This window comes from Cotesia typhae, unplaced genomic scaffold (assembly GCF_013202065.1).
Source record: "Cotesia typhae breed Kobodo isofemale line unplaced genomic scaffold, CoteBio_Ctyphae contig_11, whole genome shotgun sequence".
Lineage (NCBI taxonomy): Eukaryota > Metazoa > Arthropoda > Insecta > Hymenoptera > Braconidae > Cotesia > Cotesia typhae.
Genome location: NW_027423711.1, coordinates 4,264,480 through 4,290,393, shown reverse-complemented (window position 1 = coordinate 4,290,393; position 25,914 = coordinate 4,264,480). Strand labels below are relative to the sequence as shown.

General features: G+C 29.9%; 1 protein-coding gene across 1 annotated transcript in view; it reads left to right on the top strand.

The window, feature by feature from the left end:
- The first annotated feature begins 3,496 nt into the window (after positions 1–3,496).
- Positions 3,497–25,914, top strand: part of LOC141525077 (transcription factor hamlet) — a 55,697-nt gene continuing 33,279 nt past the window's right edge. Inside the window, exon 1 of the mRNA XM_074239406.1 lies at positions 3,497–3,749. Coding sequence (XP_074095507.1) covers positions 3,713–3,749 — 37 coding nt within the window. The 5' untranslated portion in view covers positions 3,497–3,712. The remainder of the gene's footprint in view (positions 3,750–25,914) is intronic.

Below are 25,914 nucleotides of genomic sequence, written 5' to 3'. Positions count from 1 at the left end.
GTAAAGACACATTAAACATAGAACTGCATGCTGCACATCAGTGTCGCATTTATTCTTCTCGGTTCGTTTTTCTGGTATTACTGGCTTGCGTTTATAGTGCCTTAGCGCTTTTAAAAAACGTCTTTCAGCCGCTTTTTTTGTCGCGAAACGACGTATGATTTTTATTTATATTTACTGGCATGACCTAGCGACGGTCATGCATAACCGAAGCAGCAGAAAATCATGAAAAAGGCGCTCGGAGCTAAGAGACATGAGTGTGCGAGAACGAGAAGTTGCAATTACACAATTTGCCAATTTAACTTTACTTCTCTTCTCTTTTACATATACGTATATATTTATATATAATTTTGCATGTACTCCACTTGTGACCATGTTGTAAAGACGAGAAGAATAAGAAGGAACGGGTTAACGCAGAGGTATCGGTTTACAAAACCAACACCGAAAAACCTCTGCGATGCGTAACGAATCTCTCTCACGAGAAGTATTATACATTAGTGACCTCGCTAAGCTCATTATCAACTCTTATTATTTATAATTTTATTGTCTGGAGCTTTTTTTAATTATTTCTTCATTAATTTATCTAAAAAATCCTTTCGTTTTTTTAATATTTGAACCTTTTAGATTTTTATGAAATGTTTTATATAATTCTTGATTTTTTTTAATCATTTTCAAGTTTTTAATTACTAAATAATTTTTTATTTAATTTATTAAATAGAAAAATATATATATATATATATATATATATATATATATATATATATATATATATATATTAATTGTTGATAAATATTTGCTTAGACTCATTAATTGTTTTCTTATAAAAAAATGGAGAAAATTAAATTTATAATTAAATATTTACTCCAAAAAAAATGCATTGATTATTAATAAATATTTATTAAATGTTGAAAAAAATTTAATTACATTTTATAAAAATAAATAAAGTAATTAATTAATAGTTAATAATATAGATGGACAAAAATTTCAATTCTTTTTCAATTATGAAAGCTTAAAATTAAAATTTCCTTCAAAAAAAAAATGCTTAACTGAATAAAACTGGACATTTATTTGATAAAAATTTTATTTTTCTCTCACGATTGCCAGTTAATAGCTTCTACCAATTTTCTATCCCGTGTATAACAATCAATTACATCATTATTTATTAACAAAATAAAAAAGGTAATTTAATTAAAATGTCATTATCACAATCTCGTAAATTTGCTGTAGATATGTGGACAATAAATAAACAGACGTTTGATAATGATTTCAAAAGAGAAAACTCATTAACAATTGTCAATAAGTGAACATGCATATTGAATACTCACACGGTGGTCAGTGTAAGCCCGTCGCGAATCATTGATCGTGGATCTGACCGAGGACGAGGAAGCGAGAGGAAGAGAGAGAAGGAAAATTTAAGCGAAAGAAAGAGAGAAGAGAACTAGCAGAAGGTATAGAAGCGCGCCGTGAGTTGTAAATATAATTGGACGCGCTTCTGGGCTGCGCGACTGCACAAGTTCACCATCAACCATCATAATCACACTCACCTTTATATAACTATACGTAATATTACACCCACAGCTCACAGCCCACTATATTTAAAATATACGCAAGTTTAGTAACTCGTCTTATTGCTAACTCGCATGCAATCTTAAGCTCAAATTATCAACATCAATATTGAACCCTTGAAACTAAAATATACATAATGAGACAATTCTTTGTTTTTCTTTATTCTTTTCTTAAATTTATGCCGGGCAGTGATAAAAATAAATTGTCGGGCAACGACCTCAACACTTGCTTGTAAATGCATTTTATAATTGCATTGATACTACACCGAGTCCAGTTTCTAATGTAAATTTTAGCTGGAGATGAGAGATGTTCAAAATAAGTGATAAAAACAGGGCGGAGCTGGTCTGCGCTCCCCAGGATGCGCGAAGCTTAAATACTCAAAATTATTTGAGTGATTATGTAGTGATTGAATCTTTACTGCCAGCTGTGCATGCTTACATTCACATTTTTATTCTCATTTGTTTATGTTTAATGACCAATCTAATTCTGAGAATAATAAAGTTAGGCCAGAGGATATTATTGCTCGTTTGTTCAATTGGATGATTGATCAGATATTCATTTAAATAGAAATGTGACCGATTTCACACTAAGCTTTATATATTAAGCTCTTAACGTTCCTACAGATTTTGGGTATTTTTAATTTTTTTATTTATTTATTTATCTAATTTGAAATATATTTTTTTCTCATATAATTTAAATACGGTTCAAATCTACAAAATATAAAATAAAATTAGCCAAAAGTCGGCTATTAAAAAAATTATTTATCGATTTAAGTAAATTTTAATAATTAAATAATTTTTCTTCTCGATTTAAAACGATCTAATTCTTCAAAATAATTTTCTTAGTTCAGAATTTTTTTTTTTTTAACAAATTAAAATTTTTATTATTAATTTATTTTCTAAATATTCTCCAAATAAATTGTTTCTATCAAGCCTAAAAATTAAAATTCAAAAGATTAATTATGATTAAAGTCTGCGGACTTTAATTAACAAAGATATTAATATCAACAACGTAAACAAAAATCTACCAACTCCGATTAATTCAAAGTCTCAGAAAATATTGGTTAAAAAAATAACAATGAAAACATGAGTGACGTCTTTAGTAAACAAATGACAGTCCAATATTTTCCGTAGTTTCCATCAGAGGGTGAATATTTATTTAAATATAAAAAGATCTTGCGCAGAGAAGTTCCCAGTACCTGCGGGGAGCAAGTCGAGCACGCCCAGAACTCGACGAATAGAACGAGTAGCGAGGACCGAGAAGCAAGTACGCGGTAGCAGAGTAGCTGAGAGTCAAGGGGTGTATGTACTGAGGTATACGTCGGTCTTACTATGTACGCTTGGCTCTACATACGATAGACCTCAGCTAAGAACCGTCGAGTCGATAGTCGTCGCTCCGAACACTCATGTCCTCGTGTGTTGTTAGAAGAGACCTCTGCTTGCCTTATCAAGTCTGAATTTAATCAAGATCAAGATAAAAAGTGAAAAGTTAAGTGAACATTAGCAAGTGATCGGACAATTTAATAATCAGACACAATATTAATCATCGGAGGGGAAATTCTGGCCCAAAGTAAGTCAAGAGAGGAGAAGTTGTAAAAATAAGTGCAGAGTAAATTGAGAATCAAGAGTAGGAGTCACTGGAGATCACGACATACGACAAGTACACCAACGCGAAGAGGATAACGAGAAATTTTATTCCCGAGAGAAGGAGGGGGAACTTGTAGGTGGCAGGAAGGGGAAGAGGAAGGGTTGCCAGCTCTAAGCGGACTCACGATCACTGGAGTAGAGGTAGAGGTAGATCTTACCGGAGGTTAGGTGGTGGAAAGTGTCTAGGTGGGAAGTAGAAGGGAAGAGACGGCTAAGCTCGCGTTTAAGGGAGGGTGGGTGGTGGATCCGCGGAGCGCTGTCGCGGGACTAGACTCCCGAACGGAGGACAGAGGACTGAAGCGACTTAAGAGTCCTCTCCTATCACAGCTCAGATAAATTTTACTTCAATGGTTTCTTCTTCGATTTTATCAATTTCATCAATTTAATCAATCTTGTGATCTTTAAATTTGAACTGCAGGTGCGAGAAGTGAAATTTTTATGGCTCGGTCAAAGATCAAAGTAGTTAATAGTGAGCATATTTGAAACAGAGTTTGTTGTTAGCGATGAGATCTAAATCTGTGGCGAGGAAACTTGGTCAGGGTAAGTCAATTTATTTTTTTTTTATTGAAAGATGGGGTTGTTAGGATTTAAATTGTAATTGTTATTTTAATTGATGGAAATGAGGATGAGACACGCGTGGATGGGCGCGTTCATCGCGGACGAGCAGGAGGCGGAGCAGCGCCCGCGCATTCTGATCCGCGGCCAAGTAATTTGTTAACGCAGAGTAACTAAAAGCTGCTAGGAGATAGAAAAGTTAGTCATTTATTTGTACGTACGTATGAATTAGCGAGGATGCAGGATTAGGGATTTAGTTTTTTTTTTTTTTTTTTTTTTTTTTTATTAGGATTTAGACTTTACGGTAGTTTGTCGAGTTATGTTAATGAAAGAGAGTGCAAGTGTGGGTGGATATTTTACGTGATATCAGAGCTGTCTTATCTCGGCGCATCACGCGAGTTACTGCTCAACTCGAATCACTAGTCACGCCCCTCACGGTAAACCGCTACTTTATTATTTTTATTCAATTCAATTTTTTTATTTTACGATGGTAAAATAATTTATTTTATTTTATAAGTAAAATTTTGGAGCTAGAAAATTATTTTTTTGGGTTTGAATAATTTTTTTTTCTTTTTAAATAAATTTTTTTATCAGTGAAAATTAATAGGAGAATTTTTTGATGTTTAATAAATTTTATTAATTGCTAATTTATGATTTTTTCTTGCTTGATGATTTAATAAATATTTATACGTAAATATAAATAATATAAATAGAAATTGAGTGTAAAATTTCTATTTAAAAATTTTTTTATTATTAAAACATTTGAGTAGATAAAAAAATTTCAGTAAATGAGGCAAAATAATTTTTTTTTTCATTAAAAAAAAAATAAATAAATAAAACAATTAATGAAAAATGAAATTTATGGATTAAAGAATATTTTTTATGGTTTAAATTATTGAAAATTTTAAAATAATTGTTTAAAAAATTTTTTCTAAATAAACAAATAAATTTATGAAGAATTCATAAATTTTTCCATCAGGAAAAAGAAAAAATTTTTAAAAATTAATTACCAAAAATAAATAATAATTATAAGAACAAAGGTTCTAAAAAGTGTAGAGCATAATTGTAATAGTGAGATCCTCTTGTATGAATGAGAGCCATATCATCCCATTGAGATCGCTGTGCGAGTCCTAAAAGCACTGAAATAAGAATAATCTCAGTAGTACGAACTCTACTTATGAACAGTGTAGGGCCGGAAGTCCGATGTGCGGGAGACAAAGCCAAAAACTCGGTGTAGGGGAATTTCAGTGTTTAATCGCGGTCCTTTGTCTCGCATCCTGCGAGTTGAGGAATGAATGTAAGAAGGAGCATGAATAGATTGGATGATGATCCTGCAGGGCAGAGGTAGAGGTAGAGGTAGGTCACATGGCTCTTCTTACTCGTATTTACTCGACGCTATATTAAGAGAAACTAAACGTTTGGCTCGTTTATTCATCAGCATCAGTCTCGAGGTTTTATTTAGCTTCTTCTTGCTCCTGTTCTTCTTCTTCTACCCCAATCAACATCCCACAATCAGCATCTCATAAGAATTGAGAATATCATAAGATGTAAGACGTTGCCAAGTTCTGATGTCTGTGTCTGATGAAACCTGCTTCCTCCCAAAACTCGGTTGTCTTCCTTTTTGTTCCCATTCTCTCATCCTTTTTTTTTTTTTTTATTTTTGATTCATTTATTTTTCTCCTAAAGGACCTCAAACGACCTCAATTAAAAATGTCTTGTCTCATTATCATCACTCTTCAATTAGATTCATCATAACTCTTCATCATATTTTTTTTTGGAGTAAAAAAAAACTTTTTTTTATCTCAAAATTTTTTTAAATAAAAAAAAAAAATTTTAAGAGAAATTTTTTCAATCTAAAAATTTTTTAAAAAAGAAATAATTAATTTTTTTCCAAGTTTAAATTAAAAAAAAATTTCTTCAAGTAAAAGAAATTTTTTTTTTGTCTAAAAACTTAATTTTAAATATGGTCAAAAAATTTAACAGCGAATTTTATTACCTCCAATAAAATATTTTTGCATTGTTATATTTGACACTTTGGTTGACATAGAATAATCCCAAGTAAAGCATCACATTGGAAGGAAGGACAATAGGGAAAAAGGATGTAGCCCATATGGTTTACATTTAAACGTAAAATTTTTTCCGCTCTAGAAAAAACTCAAAACTTTCTCCATAAAAAAATGAACAGGAACTATTTGACCCTTTGAAAAAATTATTGTAATGTCTAAAGATTTACGGTGTTGGTAAAAAATTTGACATGTAAGAATACCCAAAAATTTTGAGTAAGGTAATTAGATATCTCTGAGTATCAGTTAAAGAGTAACAATCACTAGACTTAAAACCAGGTGGACGTCTGGTTGCATATGTGAAATCAATACTCGACATCGATACAGTCCCGCCGTAGACATTTAATCTGCACTTTAGTAAATACATTACTCTTCACATTATGCAAGACGTAATTGCATTATCTCATTACTTTTCCAAATAAAAATTATTGAAAATTTTTTTTCATAAATTTTTAGTAAAATTTTGATGAAAAATTTATTCGCTCGTTAATAAATAAATAAAAAAAATTATGGAAATAATAAAATCCCTGTAATTTACAAACAAAGTCGATAAAACAAAGCTATTGAACAATTGATCGCATTAAATGTAAGATTTCCCCTTAGTTCGTGATAAACAATCGTTCATAGTCTTCCATAGGCATTTAATAAAAAGCCAAACACCAAATCGATCTACTCTTATTATTTGAATTAATTTAACGCGCTCACATACTCACGCACAATTCTAAGACTAAATTAAGCGGATTGTTTATTAATTACCAGTGTTTTCCCGTTTGTCATTTGTTTTCTCACGGATAATAAGAGCCAAGCAATGAGGAATTAGCAATCAATGTCCAACTGGATAACAATAATCCAACAAACATTTTTAAAGACGTCTGCTAATTAGTCATTCCCTCTTTTAACTATTTTCTATAAATATTTTTATTCCAGTCTTGTTTTATCGGAACAAAATTCAAAGAAATAAAAGATCTAGCGCTTTATTTTACAATCCACGCCTATTTTGTAAATTATCGATTGGAAATATTTACTCCGATTTCTGATAAGTGATAAGGAATTGCCAACAATCAATCTCTGTTTATCAACCGGCAAACAATCGTCTTTGTTCATTTTTTTTTATTTTTTCAAATTTTGAACAAAAAAAAAATTTTTATTTTAAATTAGAGTTTCCTGAAAAAATCTCGGAGATTTTCTCCCCGCCTGGTTTAAGTTTATTACCCGTTTATCCGGAGTTATTAAATCTCGGAATCCCTCTTTAGTCTTTACGTCGTATTCGTATTCGGAGATTCCTGGTAACGCGCCACCAGAGACGAGCGTAAATAAGTTAGAAGTGTGAAAGAACCGAAAACCCGTGACGGATGAGTACACGTGGTCTTGCATGAGCTTTCTTTATTTTTAATTCATTTCTCGAACTTTTCTTCTTCCATTCCTTTATCTTTTCGTTCTTCCTCTGCTCTTTATCCTTCTGAAAAATAATTCCATAAAAATTAACTTTAGCTTCAATTTAAATAATTTTTTTGCTGGATAAAAAAATTTAATAATACCAAATTAATTTTATTTGAAAAATAATTCCTCAAGTTTTAGGCACATAAATTTTATTAAAATTTGAGGTCGGTAATTATTAAAAATTTTCTTAGATTAAAAAATTATCCACGCATTACTCTACTGCGGTAATAAAAATAAATAATTTAACGACTATTTTAAATGATATTCTTTAATAAAAATAAAAAAAAGCATTGAGAAGAAATGACCTGATTGAAACTGTCATAAAAGAACCTATAGGTCAGTAAATAAAAATAATCTCCATACAAGGACAAAATATCGTATAATCAGTATCGTACGTAACGTTAGTCAAGATCGAGCATATAAAATCGCATAAAATCGTCGATAAATCATCTTGGGTTCTTGTCTAAACACAATCTGTGATCCAATAACAAGTCTAAGACATTTTTAATGCGATTTAATCTTAACTTGCTCGTGTTTTGCTCTTCAGATAATAAATTTCATTTTTTTTTTAGCAATTTATTTTTTTAATTTTAATTTATTAAATTATGAATTTTGTTAAATTGCACTGTAATTTATTATATATTGACGTTTTTTAAGATATAAGCTCATTCTGATGTTACACTTATCAAGTGCTTTCATTTGAGTACCCACATGCATTTTCATATATTTTTCATATATTCATATATATAATATATATAAATATATGAAAAATTGATGTGGGTACTCAAATGAAAGGTCTCGATGAGTGTAATATCAAGGTGAGCTTATATCTTTAAAAATTTTGATAATTGACAAGGTAATTTCTTAATTATGTATCTAGAGATCGAACATTCTCTTGATAATATAGATTAATTCCAAAAATTCAAATTAATTTTACCCAACAAAAATCTTATGACTATCGTGGACACTAAATTTTTCTTATTCTCTTAATAATATAGATTATTATTATTATTATTATTATTATTATTATTATTATTATTATTATTATTATTGATTGATGTAAGCCATAAAATGCCCAGCGACAATAATAAGAACAAAAAAAATATGTAGGGCTAATTCGCGTGCGAGATAACACTTGCAAGGGGCCACCAGTCCTATTATCAGTAGTCTCCGTCAACGTTCTAAAACGTCTTATAAATATATATGTGGATCGCACATAACACAGGAGGTATAGAAAGACGTGTCGTGTATAAGTGTGAGTGTATGTCGGTAGAACTTTTACTTAAACACAGAAGATCTTATCGAATATTTCTCCTCAACTTTCTTAGCCACAACCCGCAACACACCCTGATGACAATATCGCGTGGCTACTGAGATAACCGCTCGTGTCATTCCTACATCTACTTCTTTCCTTGTTCACATATATATATATATATATATATATATATATATATATATATATATATATATATATATATATATATATATATATATATATATATATATCTATAATAGGTATATATGTGTACGTGTTTCTAGCCAGAATAGCTATTAAGAGACCACTGAACTGACTAACTACTCACATAAACTGGAAAAGACTGTCCCCTTTTCCTTTATTCTGTCATATGTTTATGGACATTATACACTTACACTTGTACTTACACTTACGCACATAGACAATAATAATTCTCTAGTTTCTACTCTGTCATTTCATATCTAATTATTGTTGTTATCTTTTTAACGTCACTGATTTTTTATCGTGATCCTGTCAAATATACTCTAGTGAGTTTTATAAATATAAATAATAAAATTAATATTAATATTAATATTTATGGGGGAAATTAGCTTTTTTACTGGGTCGAGTACTTTCAGGAAATTATAGGAGAATTATTTAGGCTTTTTTATTTAAACGTGTAATTATTTCTTTATTTAAGAAATATAACAAAATAAAAAAAAACGTAAAAATATCAAAGTTTAAAAAAAAAATTAAAAAGTTTTAATTTTAAAATTTCACAGAATTTTTTATTTTTAAATTTAAATGCAATTAAAGTCGGGAAAAAATTTTTTAAACCAAGAAAATTGTAAAAAAGACCAAATTTGTTTTTCTTCAGCTAAGAAAATTTATCTCAAAGCCAATAATTTTTTCTGTCTAAATTCTTTAAAATTTTATCAATTTTAAATTTAACAAAGTCAAAAAATAAGACAGTAAAATGTCAAACACTGATTTTAAAATATTAAAAGCAAAAATTACCGTGACTTGTTCGTCGAACACATCAAGTTACATTATTAGCTTTGTTACAATAATATGATGCTACGTGCATGCTCAAAAACATAATATATTTACTTGCATACAAAAGTAAACAAATTTACCGCTAAGAAAGTATGTTGCTGTCTCGAAGCACGTACACCAATGTTACGTCTATTCTATCCACTCAATTGTGTCAGAGTAGCACAAAGAAACAAAATACAAAAGTTCATTCACCATTTTTATTTTAAAGTTTTCTTTTTTTTTGCTAAAAAAATGATCGAGTATCAATTTCATTGACTGACTAAAAATAAAACTAAAAATAATAATTATCTATGACACGTTTCTCAACGTCTCGAATATCTATTGAATTCATCCTGGCCGAAAATAATTTTTTCGAGGATCCCACCAGACAAAAGCATTACTTATCTACCTAACCATAAGATTCGCATTTTATTCACTCGCATGGGAACTAAACGGTCTTTGAGCATTATATAGTACCATGCCCACCAAATGAGATAATATAAAGACCAACTCAACTCCTACGCCGCTCTTTTTCAACCTTCCTCCTCTTCGTCTTGCACACATTGACACACAAAACCCCAAAACTCGTATATGTATACGATACCTGGCTCATTTCTTCTCACTCATTCAAACTCCGATTAATATATTATATAAAATATGTAGTGATTTAATAACACATGGCGGATAAAAGCGAGAATACACAAGACCACCTTACACTTTTACGCAAGTACTCGTACAGTGAGAACTAAACGTTTTATTTATGGGAATACGAATAGAGTAGAGTAGAAAACAAAAAGGGAATGACCAGAAATAAAAGGTTTAAATTAAAGAATGAAGAGTGCGCGTCGCGAATCGAGTTTAGGACTGTGGCAAATGACAACAATACTCGCTAGACTCGTATCATCATCGACTCGAATTGGACACCTCGACAGAGAATCCTTTTAAAAGTTAACTTTGACCCGGACCCGAGACCTCGAAAAATTACGTGTCAACTAATTACACGCCTAAAATTTTTATTTTTATTTTTTGTCTTTTATTGTCTGTGAAAATATTTTCTGATATGTCTATTTATAGTTTTTTTTTTATTAAAGGTAGTCGGCTGCCCTATTTTAAGACAAAGAAATTTTTTTTTTTTATTTTTCTTATAAGAAAATAAGATAAATTTCATTTAGACAGAATATTTATAAATTAAAACAGTTGTAAGAAAAAATAGATTTTTAAAATAGTAAAAAATGCGACAATACCAAAAATTATCGAATTTAAAATTTTGAAAGTACCGAGTTCTGGAAAATTGCCAACAGAGGGCGAATTGTCGCTAAATTTTCTCTTTATAAGAGAGTCAATTTTGAGATAATATAATATTCAATTAAAATTTTTTTAAGCTTGAAATTATCGAAAAAAAATTATTTTAATTCTTCTAAACTGATAGAATGAGTTCTTAGTATTTAAGAAATCATTTCTTAATATTTAAAAAATATTTCTTAGTTCTTATAAATATTTTAAATACTAAGAAATATTTTTTAAGAAATGATTTCTTAAATACAAAAAAATCTTCTTAAATACTAAAAAAATCCTTCTATTGTTTAATTTAATTAAATATTTAACTAATTTTTGTCTAACACAACACAATAATTGACAAAAAAATTTTTTTAAATATCTAAAAATCTAAACTTTAAAAATTAATTTATTTTACATGAAATTTGGTATAAAAATTGGCTCAGGCAAATTTTTCCAATTAAGCATTGTGTAATTGTTCAATTAAATATTTCCATCGGAAGATCAAAGAAACCTTGTTGACACGGAAAAATCATTCGAGGAACTCGCCACCGAAGAAATGTCTAAAGATATCTAACATATGTCTTATCTTTCAGTGAGTAGACATATGATGCGTATAAGTAAAAGAGCATTGCGCAATACTAAAACTAAAACATTTGTAACCGTCCAGGATGTACGAGGATGTGGGCGGTACTCACGTCCTGGACAGGAGCTGTCTTTTTTACCAGCTCTCATCTAATCGAGTCGTTTAAAGAAAACTTTAAGAAGCAGATGTTTGTGTTTATTTTCCTCTAATTTAAAATATTAAAAACTTGAGGCCTAATTGACGAAAAATAAATCAATATTCACAAAATAATCCGCGTAAAAAAGTAGTACGTACATAACAGAGAAGATTAGCTCCAATAAAAAGGTGACAAAGTTTCATATGTCAAAAGTATTATTATTATCCATGGAATGAACATGAGGATGAGTAGAAGAGAATAGTTGTACAGTTGTACTACACCCAAGAGTTCTATTCTGCGTTCAATAGCTTTAGCTTAGTGTTAAAAACACGGGCTTAAGGGGGTGACCGGGAAATAAAAGCGGACATGTGTGAAATTAGCTTAATCTTCGAGCTCGGATGACAATGTGATACTGCGTTTCATGTTGGATGTACAGCACGCTTGCAAACATATATATCACGTCACAGACGTCACCCCAACAGGCCTAACACATAACATACATGTATAACATAACCTCTACTATCTGCCGATTCCCGATCCTCTTGTCTCTTTCCCCATAACGAGTAAACACGTCTTATTCTGCTCATGCTCAGGATCATCTCCTGTTCCTATCCCCCCGGTGCTGATCAAAGCCCCTGGGAATATTTCGATACCCCAGTTTCTCGGTTTCTGAATAGAAATAAACAGCTTCATTACCATCAACACATTAAATGTCATCGCTGCATACTGTTATAAATATTTATATTCGTTTGATATTAAAGTTCTAAATTTTTCGCTTCAGAATTTTACTTTTATAAAAATTAAATTTTGTTTATTGGTGATACGATTAATTAAAAAAAATTGATTTGAATCAAGAAAAAAAATCTTAGTTTAAAAATTTTTTGACTCTAATTAAAAAAAAAATTCTTCAAATTATTTTCTTGATTCAACTTAATTTTTTTTTCTGTATAGGCTGATTAAAATGTTTTTTCAAATGAAAAATTTTGTAAAAAACAATCAATTAAAAATTTTTGTTTTACACGAAAAAAAAAATTTTTGACTAGAGTGTAAATTTTCTTAGCTAAAAAAAATATTAAGGAAGATTGAAAATTTTTTGAATGAAGTCAAAGTGTCTTGAACCAAGAAAATTTCTTCTTGCTCCAAAATAATTTTTGTTTTCCTTAAAATTAAATATAAACAAACTATTGACCTTTTAATAATTCTAAATAATTAGAAATTAGACAATTTATTAATTATAACTCAAAAATTCTCTGAGTTTTCGTATTTTTGAATTTTTGTACACAGAAAAAAAAATTTTACTTGAGCTTCTTAAAAGTTATTTTATTGATTCAAGAATTTTACTCTTGATTCAAGTTAATTTTTTTTTCAGTGTACTCTATCAAAAATTGGTGATTAAATTTAAATTGTCAAAAAAAAAAATGATTAGATAAATCAGAGGCTAATTGTAAATAAATATTATAAATTATGAATAAAAGTAGATAAAAATATAATGATCAGACGTTTATACATTATACATAGATATCGGTTGGACAGTAATTTAACAATGAGCCAGCTGGCGCGTGCTACGTTTAGTGGAGAGAAGGTTACGACCCCTGATGTAGTTATACATTTATATGTGTGTAGATATTATATTATATATCGTGTATTTGTGCGTAGGGCCGCATTGACGCGTAAGATTGTTGTCGGAGCTTACATGTGTATGAGTGTCGCTCGCTCAATATGTGGGGAAACCTGTGTGGGTATATTACGCACTTATACATTTATCACGGGATTCATAGATTCATCTCCTTCATCCTGCGCTGCGCTTCGCTGTGTTGGATGGAATAGAATGAAGATGAAAAGAGTCCGGAGGGATGCCTCAGCCCTTTTGTCACGGCGGTTCTCGCGTCAATGCCCCCGGAGTTGAGTCTTTGCCTATTTTTGTTGTGTAGCGCCCTTCACTCCCCCGTGCGTGTCTAGTCTAAACCCCGTGTATGTATATAATACTTATGCCCAATCAGGCATTCAGTGTTGTGTGCTCGGCCACAAACTGACATTTTTATCCGCTAATTGAGCTATTAGTTTTGTGTTGAGGCCTAGTTTTATTATTTTTAGACCTTTTTTTTATTATTCTTGCAATGAGATATTTATTTGTTGATTTAATTTTGAAGAAATTAATTATAATTTAAAATTAAAATTTATTCAGTTTATTTTAAATTAATTAATAATATATTTTATAATTAAAATTAAATTTATTAAATAATGATTTTTGTTAAATTGCACTGTACTTTCTTAATTATTGACATTTTTTTAAATATAAGCTCATCCTGATGTTACGCTCATTAAGACCTTTCATTTGAGTACCCACATCAATTTTTTATATATTATATATATAATATTTCTCATATTTATGAAATATATAAAATATGAAAAAAATTCGTATGGGTATTCAAATGAAAGGTCTCGATAAATGTAACTCCAGGATGAGCTTATATCTTAAAAAATGTCAATAATTAAGAAAAAACTTTTTATTTTTTCTACTGATGATAAATTTAATAATAAATATTGACATAAATTAAAACAGGATTTTTTTTAACTGTTTTTAGAATGAAAAATTTATTGACACATAATTTTATAAAAGTTACTATAAAAAAAATTAAATTCAGAAAAATCTTACTAAAATTCAAACAAACCATTCAAGCCTTTAATTCAATTGAATCTAACGAAAAAAAAATTGATAACAATTAACAAGTAAAAGTATCACGCAAGGCAACTTAACTAATAAATAAAATAAAAAAAGTCGAGAGATAACTTTATCTTTAGGTCACGCAACTATCCAACTTTCCCAAATAAAAAAGATTTGTAAGTTTCTTCTTTCCTGAATCTCAAATCCCTCGGTATAAATCAAATAAAAGTTATCTAGAGCAAAGAGCCAATAAATTAACAATAATCCTCCAGACAATAGGCTTGCGGTTAAACAAAAAATCCGTTAAAGCACTCTGTCTATAAAGATGAATCGTAAATAAACAATGAAGGAGGGCAGTAACAAAAGATATATTTATCATTATTATTTTATATATAAAAATCTGATTGATAAAATAAGTGGCCGGTTTATAAGATCTCATAAACACATATCGTATACAGCAGTCTATTGAATGAAGGACATTATTTTCCTTTCCCGGTAATAGAGTAGTCGCCCGTATCCTTGTGGGGTGTAGGGCGAGATATCCTTATCTGGGATCTCAGCCTCGCAGGATCACATCATCAACTTGATCTCGGTGAATGCCAAAAAAATCACCAGTGAATAAAAAAAAATCAGTAAAATCTGCCCGCCCAGAGAGGGTAGATATGTTTCGTTGCATCTGTCGTCACGCCTTCTACTCATTTTCTCTTCTGCTCCTTCACGTATGTGTGTGTGTGATAGCAATGTGTGGATACGGAAAGGACAAGCGCAAATTTTGGAAGCAGGGGGCCTAAACTCGGAACATTAAGTCATGTCATTCAGTGAAAACACGATAATTTAAAGTTCCAGTTTTTTTTTCGGAAGCGTACAGCGTAATGGTATCTGTGTTTGTCGGTAGGGTTGCCCATGTCGAGCAAGGTCAGTCACCAGGGCGAGGGGAAGTTGTCAGGGCTAGGTTTTATTACTTAATCGCGAATATGAGGGGAGGAGGTGGGTGGTGCGACTGGATGACATAATGCGCTACTAGGGAGGCTACATTGGCTTCATCATTGTGTCCTGACTACTGACAATTATTTATTACGCAGTTCAAGCACGTGGATCATGATGATTATCATCTTTTAGTGGAAAATATGTAACAGTTAATTTTTAATATTTTTTTTATTTGATTTTTTAATTTCACAGTTCTTTATACTTTGACACATAAAAATAATATTTTTAATTATCACATCGACGATTTAATTAGCCTTTGGTCTAACTCCTTATTTTTTAGATTAACAATTTGTAATCCAAGAAAAATTTATCATCAAGAATTTTTTTTCTTTAATTAATTTAATTTTTATAAATATTAAAAGCTTTATAATAAATTAAAAAAATTAATTTTTACAAATTTTCATTATTATAAACTTAAAAATTTTTGGCATTTACGTTAGATAAAGAATTATTGTTTCAAAAGACAGCGAATAAATTGAACAATAAACAACATTAACAAAAAAAAATCAAACAAGCTATTAAATATAAAGAAGGATAATGATTATTGAGCAGTGTTAATAGCAGCTAGCTAACAGTAGAGCACTGAGAGCGTACGTCGAAAGTCTAATGTCTAATATCTGAGTGTATGATTACTCAGGGTGTCGGCTCAGCCCACGATACACGACACGTGCCTCTGAATTTGCCCCTCGCTGGGAAAAACCTCGCCTCTGTATTCTGTGTATGGTTTTTCGACTCCCAACAACTACTGTGCATGCAACCTCACTTAGTTATCAACTACACACACACACATACATTAAAGTTTGATAAAATGGTAAAAAATTAATAATAAAAATCCGTTATATCAAAGCGGAAGTTGAGTCTGGATAGGAGTTAAGAGTAAAAAAAAGTAGAATAGAGTTTTATTATTTATTGAATGACTACGACCTATTCTCCGACGTGATGATCTTTAGTGGGCGTACCCTGGTGCTAAAAAATGCTCTCGAGTCTTTAGTGAGACTGCAATGTTACAATGGCTTGGCTTTCTTTGGGTATTGATGCAGTACATAGTTAGATGGCATCTGACCTCGTATTGAATGTCGCATTAAAATATGAATAACGTGTAACACGCCTGTATATGCGACAGCAATCGTGGTGTGTCGAGTGTTAACCAACGGCACGCGAGTAGATCTCAAAGACGCTAGCAATCTTGCCTCTAATTTATATTTTTATTTTATTATTTTATATATTCAAATTAACTGTTTAATTTACAACTTCACAGCGCTGATCACACTTCAACGATTACAATTTTACTGGGTGATTATTTGATGGGATTAAAATTCGCGTGAATTGCAGTACTTAGACTCCAGTGATTTTATAAGATATGAATTTTTTTTATTTTCAAGGAAAAGTTGGATTTAATAAAAAAAACTTTAAAAATTAAAAAAAATTTATTTTTTTAGTTGCAAAAAACGAAATTTCCATTTGAATTTTTTTATATATTTATTTATATATTTTATTTTTAAATACATAAAAAAAATGAGCAATTAAAAAAAAAAATTTTAACAAATTTTCAAAAAAATTTATAAATTGTAAAATTCAACTTTTTTTTTTAATGTTCGTTTTTATGTATTTTTCAAAAAAAATATATATATATATCAAAAACATCAAAAAAAGATAAAATAGAAATTTTATCCAAAAACATGAGAGCCAAAATTTTTTCCAATTTTTGAAGGCAAAAAAGTTATTAAAATCTTTTATTTTTTCTTTCACGACATTTTTTATCATAAATGTGTCGTAAAAATAAGCATAATTAAAGAAAAAATGTGGCCAAAAATAGGATGGACCCCACTTTTAAATAATTACTAAAAAATTTTTTTAAAAAATCAAAATTGTAATTAAAAAAATTTCTCAAAAGATTTAAATAGAAAAAAAAAATTTTTTTGAGAAGATACAAACTAAACCAGTGACTTAATCACTTAATCTTATGGGAAAAAAACGAGTATATTTGTGTAGTGTAAATCAGTGGTTACAAGAAATGAAAACGTATATATTATAACAAGAAAAGCGATAAAATGAAATTTAAGTGTTAAAGAAGATTTAGAGCCGGCAAAAGTATAAACTGAGGGTGAGAAAAATTGTCACAGGCGTGAAATAGCTCCGTGGGTTCAGTTGCCTCTTCACGGACCTACACAGTTTACATTAGTCCTCTCCCAAACCCATGAACACGATTTTTTACGATGCAACATGACACTAGAGTAGTCTAGTCCCTTTATATTGCTGTAAGCTATGACTATTGTATGTAGAATTAACAGTGGGAGCTTCAAAGGGTTCCAATAAATTCCGACTCGTATCGGGAAAATAAATACAAAAAATATAAATAAATAGAGCGCAATAATAATTATTGTTATTATTATTATTAGCAAAAGTGAAATAAAATAAATAGAATAAGAAAGTACAGATAATAGTCTAGCCATCCGGTGAATTGTTTGATCGATGGATCCTTGCAGACCGGAAATTATGCGTCAGTCCTCGACTAAAGTGACGCGCCTCCTCCGATCACGCTACTATCTCTCTATACTCCGATTTATTTCTTCTGTTTATTTATTTATTTATTTCCCAATATTATCATTATCAGTTCTGTGCTTTACTCGATATTTTATTAGCTTTCTACACTCAACTTCAAGCCTCTAAGCTTATGACTGCAATTATTTTTTATTTCCACCCAGATAACCATTTCAAAGCATTTCCAAGCTCATGAACTTTGTCAATTTTCTCAAAGATAAAACTCTTTTTACTTCACTGGCAATTACTCTGCTCTGTTATGAGAAACCTCGCGTGTCCGAGGTCATGTTTTCAATGTAGTTCTTCGGGTTTGTAATAATGGAAAAATTTACATTTTTTCAATAATAATTTTTAACCCAGTTTTGAATTTAATAATTTTTATTCGGATTTTTTACTCTCAAAAATCAACAGTTGAAAATTTTTTTGAATTGAAAAATGTTAAACTATTTAAAAAATTGACTTAATTCAATAGAAAATTTTCTTAGGAATTTTTTTAACAATAATTACATCCTTCAAAATAATTTTTTTGGTTCTAAATTTCTTGAATTAATTTTTTTATCAATGTTAAAAATAATAATCTTAAAAAATTTTTTATAAAAATTGAAATTCTAGACAATTTAATATTTAAAAATTTTTTTTTTAATTTCCAAAAATTAATTATTTAATTAAGAGACTGAAAAAAAATTCACAACTCTTAAAAAAAATTTTTTTCGCTTTAAATAAATTCAAAATAATTTTTTTGGTTCAAAAAATTAAAAAAAAAAATTTTTTTTCAGTCTAAAAATAAAATTAAACGATACTAATAAATAATTGAACAGAGACACAAAAAAGAGACAATAAAATCAATTATTAATTTACTCCCCTCACTGAAATCAAACGAATCAATCTAATAAAAATAAATAAAAATATATCTGGCTTCTCTAATGAAATAAGACACACTCGACTAAACTCATGGTTTCCATAATAAACACCAGCAAAAAGAAAAAAAAAAGAAAGAACCGATACATACAATAGCGGACCAACAGACAGTCAAGTGATAAGATTTCGCTCCTCAGATTAAAATAGCTCCCACTTCCTGACTCTCGGGCTCGATATGACACACAACGCAGGTGGTCCTGATTAGATTCGTTTTTTTCTCATGTGCCAAATATACGATTCTTCTCATTATAATTTTATCTCATTCCCGTTCTCATATATATATGTATATAAATATACGAACGTTGTATATAAATAGAATAAACAAGCTAGTTTGATAGCAACCGTGAGAAACTTTATTAAATATTATTGTTATTGATAATAATTATGAGTCTGATTATGATAACTCACTTTTAATCATCGTCGTTTGTTTTTTGTTACTATTATTATTATTATTTATAACAATTGAGGTCGAGTGATTCCCAGTATAGTACTATTCAGACAGATAAAAAATTTTTAGAGATATTTTTATTTATTTTCAATCAGTATCATCCCAACTTATGTCTTGTCAACTTAAAAAATTTATTCTATTGCCAAATTTTGATTTTTTTAATTAGAAAAATTTTTTTTTAAGTAAAATGTTTTTTTTTTTTAAGTGAATTTTTGTGTCCAATTTTTAATTTTTAGTGATTTATTTTCAAAATGTTTATCATTAAAAATTGTAAGTACAAAAAAAATTTTGCTTTATTAAATAATGAATTTTGTTAAATTCTCGTAAATAAAATAAATATGTTATCTTATTCAGGGAATAATATAAATAAATAAAAATTTATAAATAAACTTAATAGGATATTACGCACTTATGAATATTTAGTTAAAATTAATTAGATAATAAATTTATAAATAAATAATTTATTATAGTGTAAAAAATAAAACGACTTCCGATGTGTTGTAAGTTATGACTTATGACATATTGTAAATGTAATGACACTAAACAATAAAAAGTGAATTACATAAACTAATTTATTTAGTAATTACTCGTAGGCAGATAATCAGTTGATAAAATTATGAGGTTGATGATCAAAGAGCAGAGATTAGAGTGCGTGTGGTGTAACTTGACAAGATTCTTTGAAGTGAGAAAAAACCAAGTGTGTTGTCATCGTTCGTCATTTTTTCTCAGATATGATAAACAGTGAATAATATCTCACGGTTTTCGCCAAAGTGTTCAGTGGGGAGGGGAAGGAGGGGAAAGACATTAGGGGTCGCGAAGTCAAGGGAGAAAAATGAGTGAAATCCATTAGAGGGGTGTTGAGTACTGTCGATCTATTTTGTCGTTCGCACACTTGTTTTCTCCATAATATCTGTATTTTGTCTTGTATATAAATACATCTAGACACTGTATATTGTATACTAAAATACTGTGCGAATAATATTGAATTTTTAGGGTGGAAATAAAAGAGATGTCACGGAAGTATGAATACAAAATTTATTATTAATTTTATATTATTGAAATTTCGATTTGATTTTAATTTTTTAGGAAATTTATTAAAATTTTTTTTTAATTTAAATAATTTAAAATTTTTTGACCAATCTAAATAAATTATTAAATTATTGTTATTAATATTATTAATTAAAAAAAAATTAATAAATAATCTAAAATAATAGAGTTTGGAATTATGAGTGACTATTTGAATTCGTTTGACATTGGACGTGTGAAACGGACATAACTGCGTGTTTGGGACATGAAACAGCATGTCGGTTGGTTTCCTTTGATCAAGTCCCGTCGCTCAGTACAGACTGGAGGACCTTCGGTCGTGCCAAACCGATTCGCATCGCTATGTCGTCCGACATTTGACACTTTCCATTAAAGACTATTGTGGTGCTAATTATATTTCCACTCGTTATCCCCAAATTTCGCTCTTAAAAAATCAAAACCAAAACTTTTAATCAATTCATCTAATCTCCAATTTTTACTCTTCTATATCGGAATTATCGCTTCCGCTTCTCTCGAAGCGATCTAAAAATCCAAAATGAAGCCCTTCATATCTCTAATGGGTGGCCTCGTCTGAGGGCACTTGAGGGTGTGTAATTACGAGAATCCAGGACCCTACCGCATTATATTGCGAACATTCTCTAGAGTATTGTAGGTGTAGGGTGAAAAGCAACCCGCAGACGATTCAAATATACCTACCTAGTCCATTTGATTTTTTTTTATAATTATAACTCCATACTATTGATTTATTTTCAATTAATTAAATAAATTTTTATTATTCTCTTAACAATATCGATAAGTTCCAAAAATTCAAATTAATTTTACCTAAAAAAAAAAATCAAGAATTATTTCTATTAATAATTTGATCAATTTTGATACAAAATAAAAAATTTTATATAACAAGATCAATTGAAAGGGTCTTTAAATAAAACCCGGGGGTTAAACGATTAAATCCCCTGTTGTTTCACTCTCGAGATGACTAGTGAGTGTCTCCTAGATCCTCAATCTCGTATGTAAATGTATGTTGGTAACAACCTTGATGCTCTTTTCATTTAGACGTCCGACAGATGGCCTGTTAAACCGAGTAGCTTTGTTTCTCGGCTCCTCTTATTAACGACCACACTTCACTGTAAAAATTAAAGGACACATATCCTCCAGTATATTACAGGGTGCGTAGTATAAGTTGAAGAGTACACTCTCGACGAGGACAAGCGACGCAGCCACATGTCCAAACACCCATTTCCTCTTGTTCGTCTCCTTTTATTTAAATTCATTCCATTTATTAAACATTCTTTTATTTCTCTACTTCTTCCTCCCGTCGCATGTATATAATATTCCATTCGATTGAATGTAATCTAGAAACAATGGAAATGTGCTCGATCCAAAAATCCAGCCGTGGGTCAGCGGTGCTGGAAAAGGGCCTGGACTCGGTTTAATCATTCATCACCGAGCACACATCCACACAAATATTATTTAAAACTAATGGCCGATTCTTTAAACTGTCTTTGTATACCTTTAACAGCGACTCGCAATCGTTGCCAATTGTTTTTCACCCCAGTCCGATATATGTTTCTATTTCATTTAAACTCACTCTTTAACCCCAACCCCGTACATGTTATATATATTACATATTACATATGTACAGACATTTAGACATTTAGACATTTATTGTTGGTCAACGCTGTATTTATAAAACTCACTAACAGTATCGGCTTTGTTCCTCTCTATGATTTTATTATTATTATAGTTTTGTTATTTTTACTTTTTACGATCGCCATTTTAAATAAAAATTTGTTGTACTCCGAAGACACACTTTCTTACATATATATACACACATATCACATATGTAATATATAATAAGCTTTATAGTGCTTGGCTCTAAGTTTTAGACTTTTATTACGCATTTTATTCTGACAGTTTTATGTCCGAGGACATGTGACATTTTTAAGGAGGAGTTAGTTGGATAAACTGTTTTAGAAATCGGAAGAAATTAGACTGAATTACAAATAAAATGAAAATATTTTTATTTAATTGACTAATTATTATTTGAGTACTTTTTTTTTTAAATAGAAAAAGTTGAAGATTTTTTTTAATTAGTCTGAAGTTTTTTTTCTAAGTCGAATTTTAATTTCAATTTTTTTAAACGAAATTTCTATTCGATTTTTTTTTTTTTTTGAAAAGTACCTAAAAAAATAAATATTAAAAAAACAAAGTTGATTATCACAATTTTAAAAATAATTTATGAATTTTTTATAAAATTATAAAATTTAACTTTTTTTTTATTGTTTGTTTTTTTATATACTTTTCAAAAAAAAAAAAAAAATATGTCAAAAACACCAAAAAAAGATAAAATAGAAATTTTATCCAAAAACATGAGAGCCAAAATTTTTTCCGACTTTTTAAGGCAAAAAAGTGCATTAATTATTAAAAAAAAAAAAAAAAAAAGTTTTTAAATAATAAGGCAAAAAATTTATCCTAAGTTTTTAAAAATCAATTTATTAATTTTAATACAAATAATAATATTAATTTTATCAAATATATTAATCTTACCTACTGTAAATTTTTTCACAAAAAGTTTCCTTTCAAATTACTAAAAGATTCAAACTAAAGCTTTAAAAAAATGATTTAAGAGATACCCCCGTAAAGATTAACGACAATATTGAATTCCTCCCTCAAGCAACGCCTGCTTTGTTTCCCATCAGTTATTTATCGTTTTCATTACTGCAGATCTTAAATTCGACTTACTTACAAACTGACAAATCCGCGACAATTCACAACAACCCTCAAAAAAATAATTACGCGTGAATTATATCCCCTTGATTTCTCACGGTTCGAAAAAGTGACAATTGTCACCTCACGGTTTCCAGATTCCAGTAGATCCGAGTAAACGGGTTAACCGCAACAAGAACCGGGACCCTTCTCAGCGACCCTTGCTACTACTACCCTTTACCCTTTTCCAAAAATATTTATTCCAAACAAAGGGTGGCTTCTTTTTCTCGAAGTTTGAATTCCGTGAAAATTAAAATTGTTTGTCAGCAGCAGAAATAATAACATAAAAAAAAAAATAATAAAAAAATAAAAAATAACAAACCCTTTACTTGACTTTTACATCTGTATCAAGTGGTCGGGGTAGTTAGGCAACCCTTTTTTCGCGCGAATATCGAGTGACGGTAAAAAAAATCCGGTATTTTAACTTTTAACTTGTCCATCAATTACGTCCGGACACAGGAGGATTGTGGAAATGTCGTTAAGATTGTAGATATTCACTCGTTGAGTTTTTTCTATCCGTATCCTATCGGTCGGTCTTTTTTCCTTTTTCAGTAAGTAAGTATAATAATTTCTAGTCTGCACGCACGTACCCTCCATACTCCTCGATCTTTACTGCTAAGTCTTCAGATTCGCTTCAATAGAATCACGATTCTATTCTTCCTCTTTCAATACCAAAGCCGTCGTACAGTACAGCAAACTATTCTTTATTTTTTTTTTTTTTTTTTTTTTTATTTTTCGCTTTATTTAGTACAGCCAAGACAGACCCACGAGATGTGATTGTGATTGTAATAGTGACTATGACTGAGCGACTGCAACAACGGACAGAGATATCTCGAGTCTTATCTCTCCGAGTCCCAACACACAGTGAGATCATCGGAGATTGAGTTTACTGTCCGAATGAGAGATTTTCTTTTTTGCTATTGTCAATAATCAACAATTGTCCTGCTTCTTTTCACGCTCTTCAACTTATTTATTGTTATTACTTACTGCTTTTGTTTCTAAAGTGACGCGACCGGAATTCGAACCCTGACTTTCTACTCCAAACAATTATCCGGCTGCCAGTTTTCTCGTTTTAATTTTATTTAAAAGCCGGAAAGTAATTTAAGTCCAAAAATGATTAGAAATGAATATTTTTTAGCTAAAAAAAAAAAAATTATCGTAAACCAGGATAAAATAACTTGGGTAGTTTTTGAAAGTCCAGATTGCGAGTATAAACTGAACAATCACTAGATATCGAAGTTGGTCCTGATTTAAAGTTTAAATTCCCTTTATCTGGCGAAAAGTGTTCCAAAGGGATTCGGCAATTGGCTGAGATATACTTTAGACTTTTGACTGGCTGAAGGTTCACTTCGACGGTCAGTCCCGGTTTAAAACGAATACTCCAGAGAGGCTATTGTTAACCTTTGTTTACGAGGAACGCGTGAGATTTCCCAAAGTGATTTAAGTTTGATTCATTCCTTAGTCCTAAATATACAGTAAATTCTATATATTCTTATCGGGGTATTATGTGACTCTAAATTGATAAAAAATAATTTGGTTTTATAGAAAAATTATTTAATTATTTTGAAGGATTTTTAAGTGAAAAAATTCTAGATCTAAAAAAATATTTTTGGTTCAAGGAAATAATTTTACTTAAACTAGAAATTTGAACGCTTTTGTCAAAATGTTTTTTATCGACAATTTAATTAATCTATATTTTCACAAATTTTAATTTAATTTTATTATTTAAAAAAATTTTTAAATTGTTTAAAATCACATCCTTGAAAATCAAATTTATTTTTCTAAGATATAAAAAAATAAACGGATTTCATCAGAGAAATTAATTTGATTTTTATTAAAGATGATAAATCGGACTCAACAACCGAAAGGGTTCTTCACCCATGTCCAAGTTTGTTTTCGCAAGTAAGAAATGGAGAAAATATTGAATTCTTGTTAATTACGGGGTTATTGAAGTTGGATTACGATGTAACACTCGGTCTCAAAAACATCTGTTTCCATTTAATTCTCCTTTGAGCTGAGATTCGTGAGGATGAACGATGAGAAATAAAAGTTTACGGTGACTTTGGTCGCGAGTGGAGAGCAGAGGTGCCATCGGAGATCGGATAGGGTGAGCCGAAGCTTTGGGGCTCGGGTATTCACTCTCTCCTTTGACTCTCAGTGGGATTCGAGGGTGGACGCAAACAGCCCCCGGGTTTCGATAATCAAAATCAAATTCTTTTTTCTTCCGTGGGATCTGTTTTTGTAACAGCATCCGTTGTATCAAAACACCCAATAGCTGTTTAAGTTGTTCCGGTTTTTTATTAATTTTTTTTTTTCTCTATTTCTAAATACATAATTAAGAAATGTCCTTGTATCTCGTGAACTATTGACATTTTTTAAGATATAAGCTCATCCCGATGTTATACTCATCAAGACGTTTCATTTGAATACCCACATCAATTTTTCATATTTTTATATATTTTATATATATGTATATATGAAAAATATATCAAAATGCATGTGGGTACTCAAATGAAAGCTCTTGATGAGTGTAACATCGGGATGAGCTTATATCTTTAAAAATGTCAATAGTACAGTCAAATTTAACAAAAATCATTATTTAACAAAGCAAATTTTTATTTATTTATATTTTTATCAAAAAAATAATTTTCTTGAATAAAATTTTCCAACTATCAAATTAATTATTTAATAATTAATGTCAGGTATGAACTGTAATTAATAATGAATGACTATTATGATTTGTGACGATTAAAAATGGATGAAATGATAATTAAAAGCCAGCGGAGAGTGAGCAAACTTTGGGTGAAGCGATTGGCGTTTGCTCAAAATTTCTCATTTGAAATTTGAAACGAAAGTAAGCGTAAAGCCCCGTGGGTTGGTTGCAGTAATAGTAATAGTAATAGTAACTGTAATGGCAGCTACCAGTAGAAGAGAGTAGAAGAGTTGGGCGCGAGATTCAAAATTAATGCAGACACGAGATAAAATTAATTTAACGGCGAGTGCGCTCGGCCT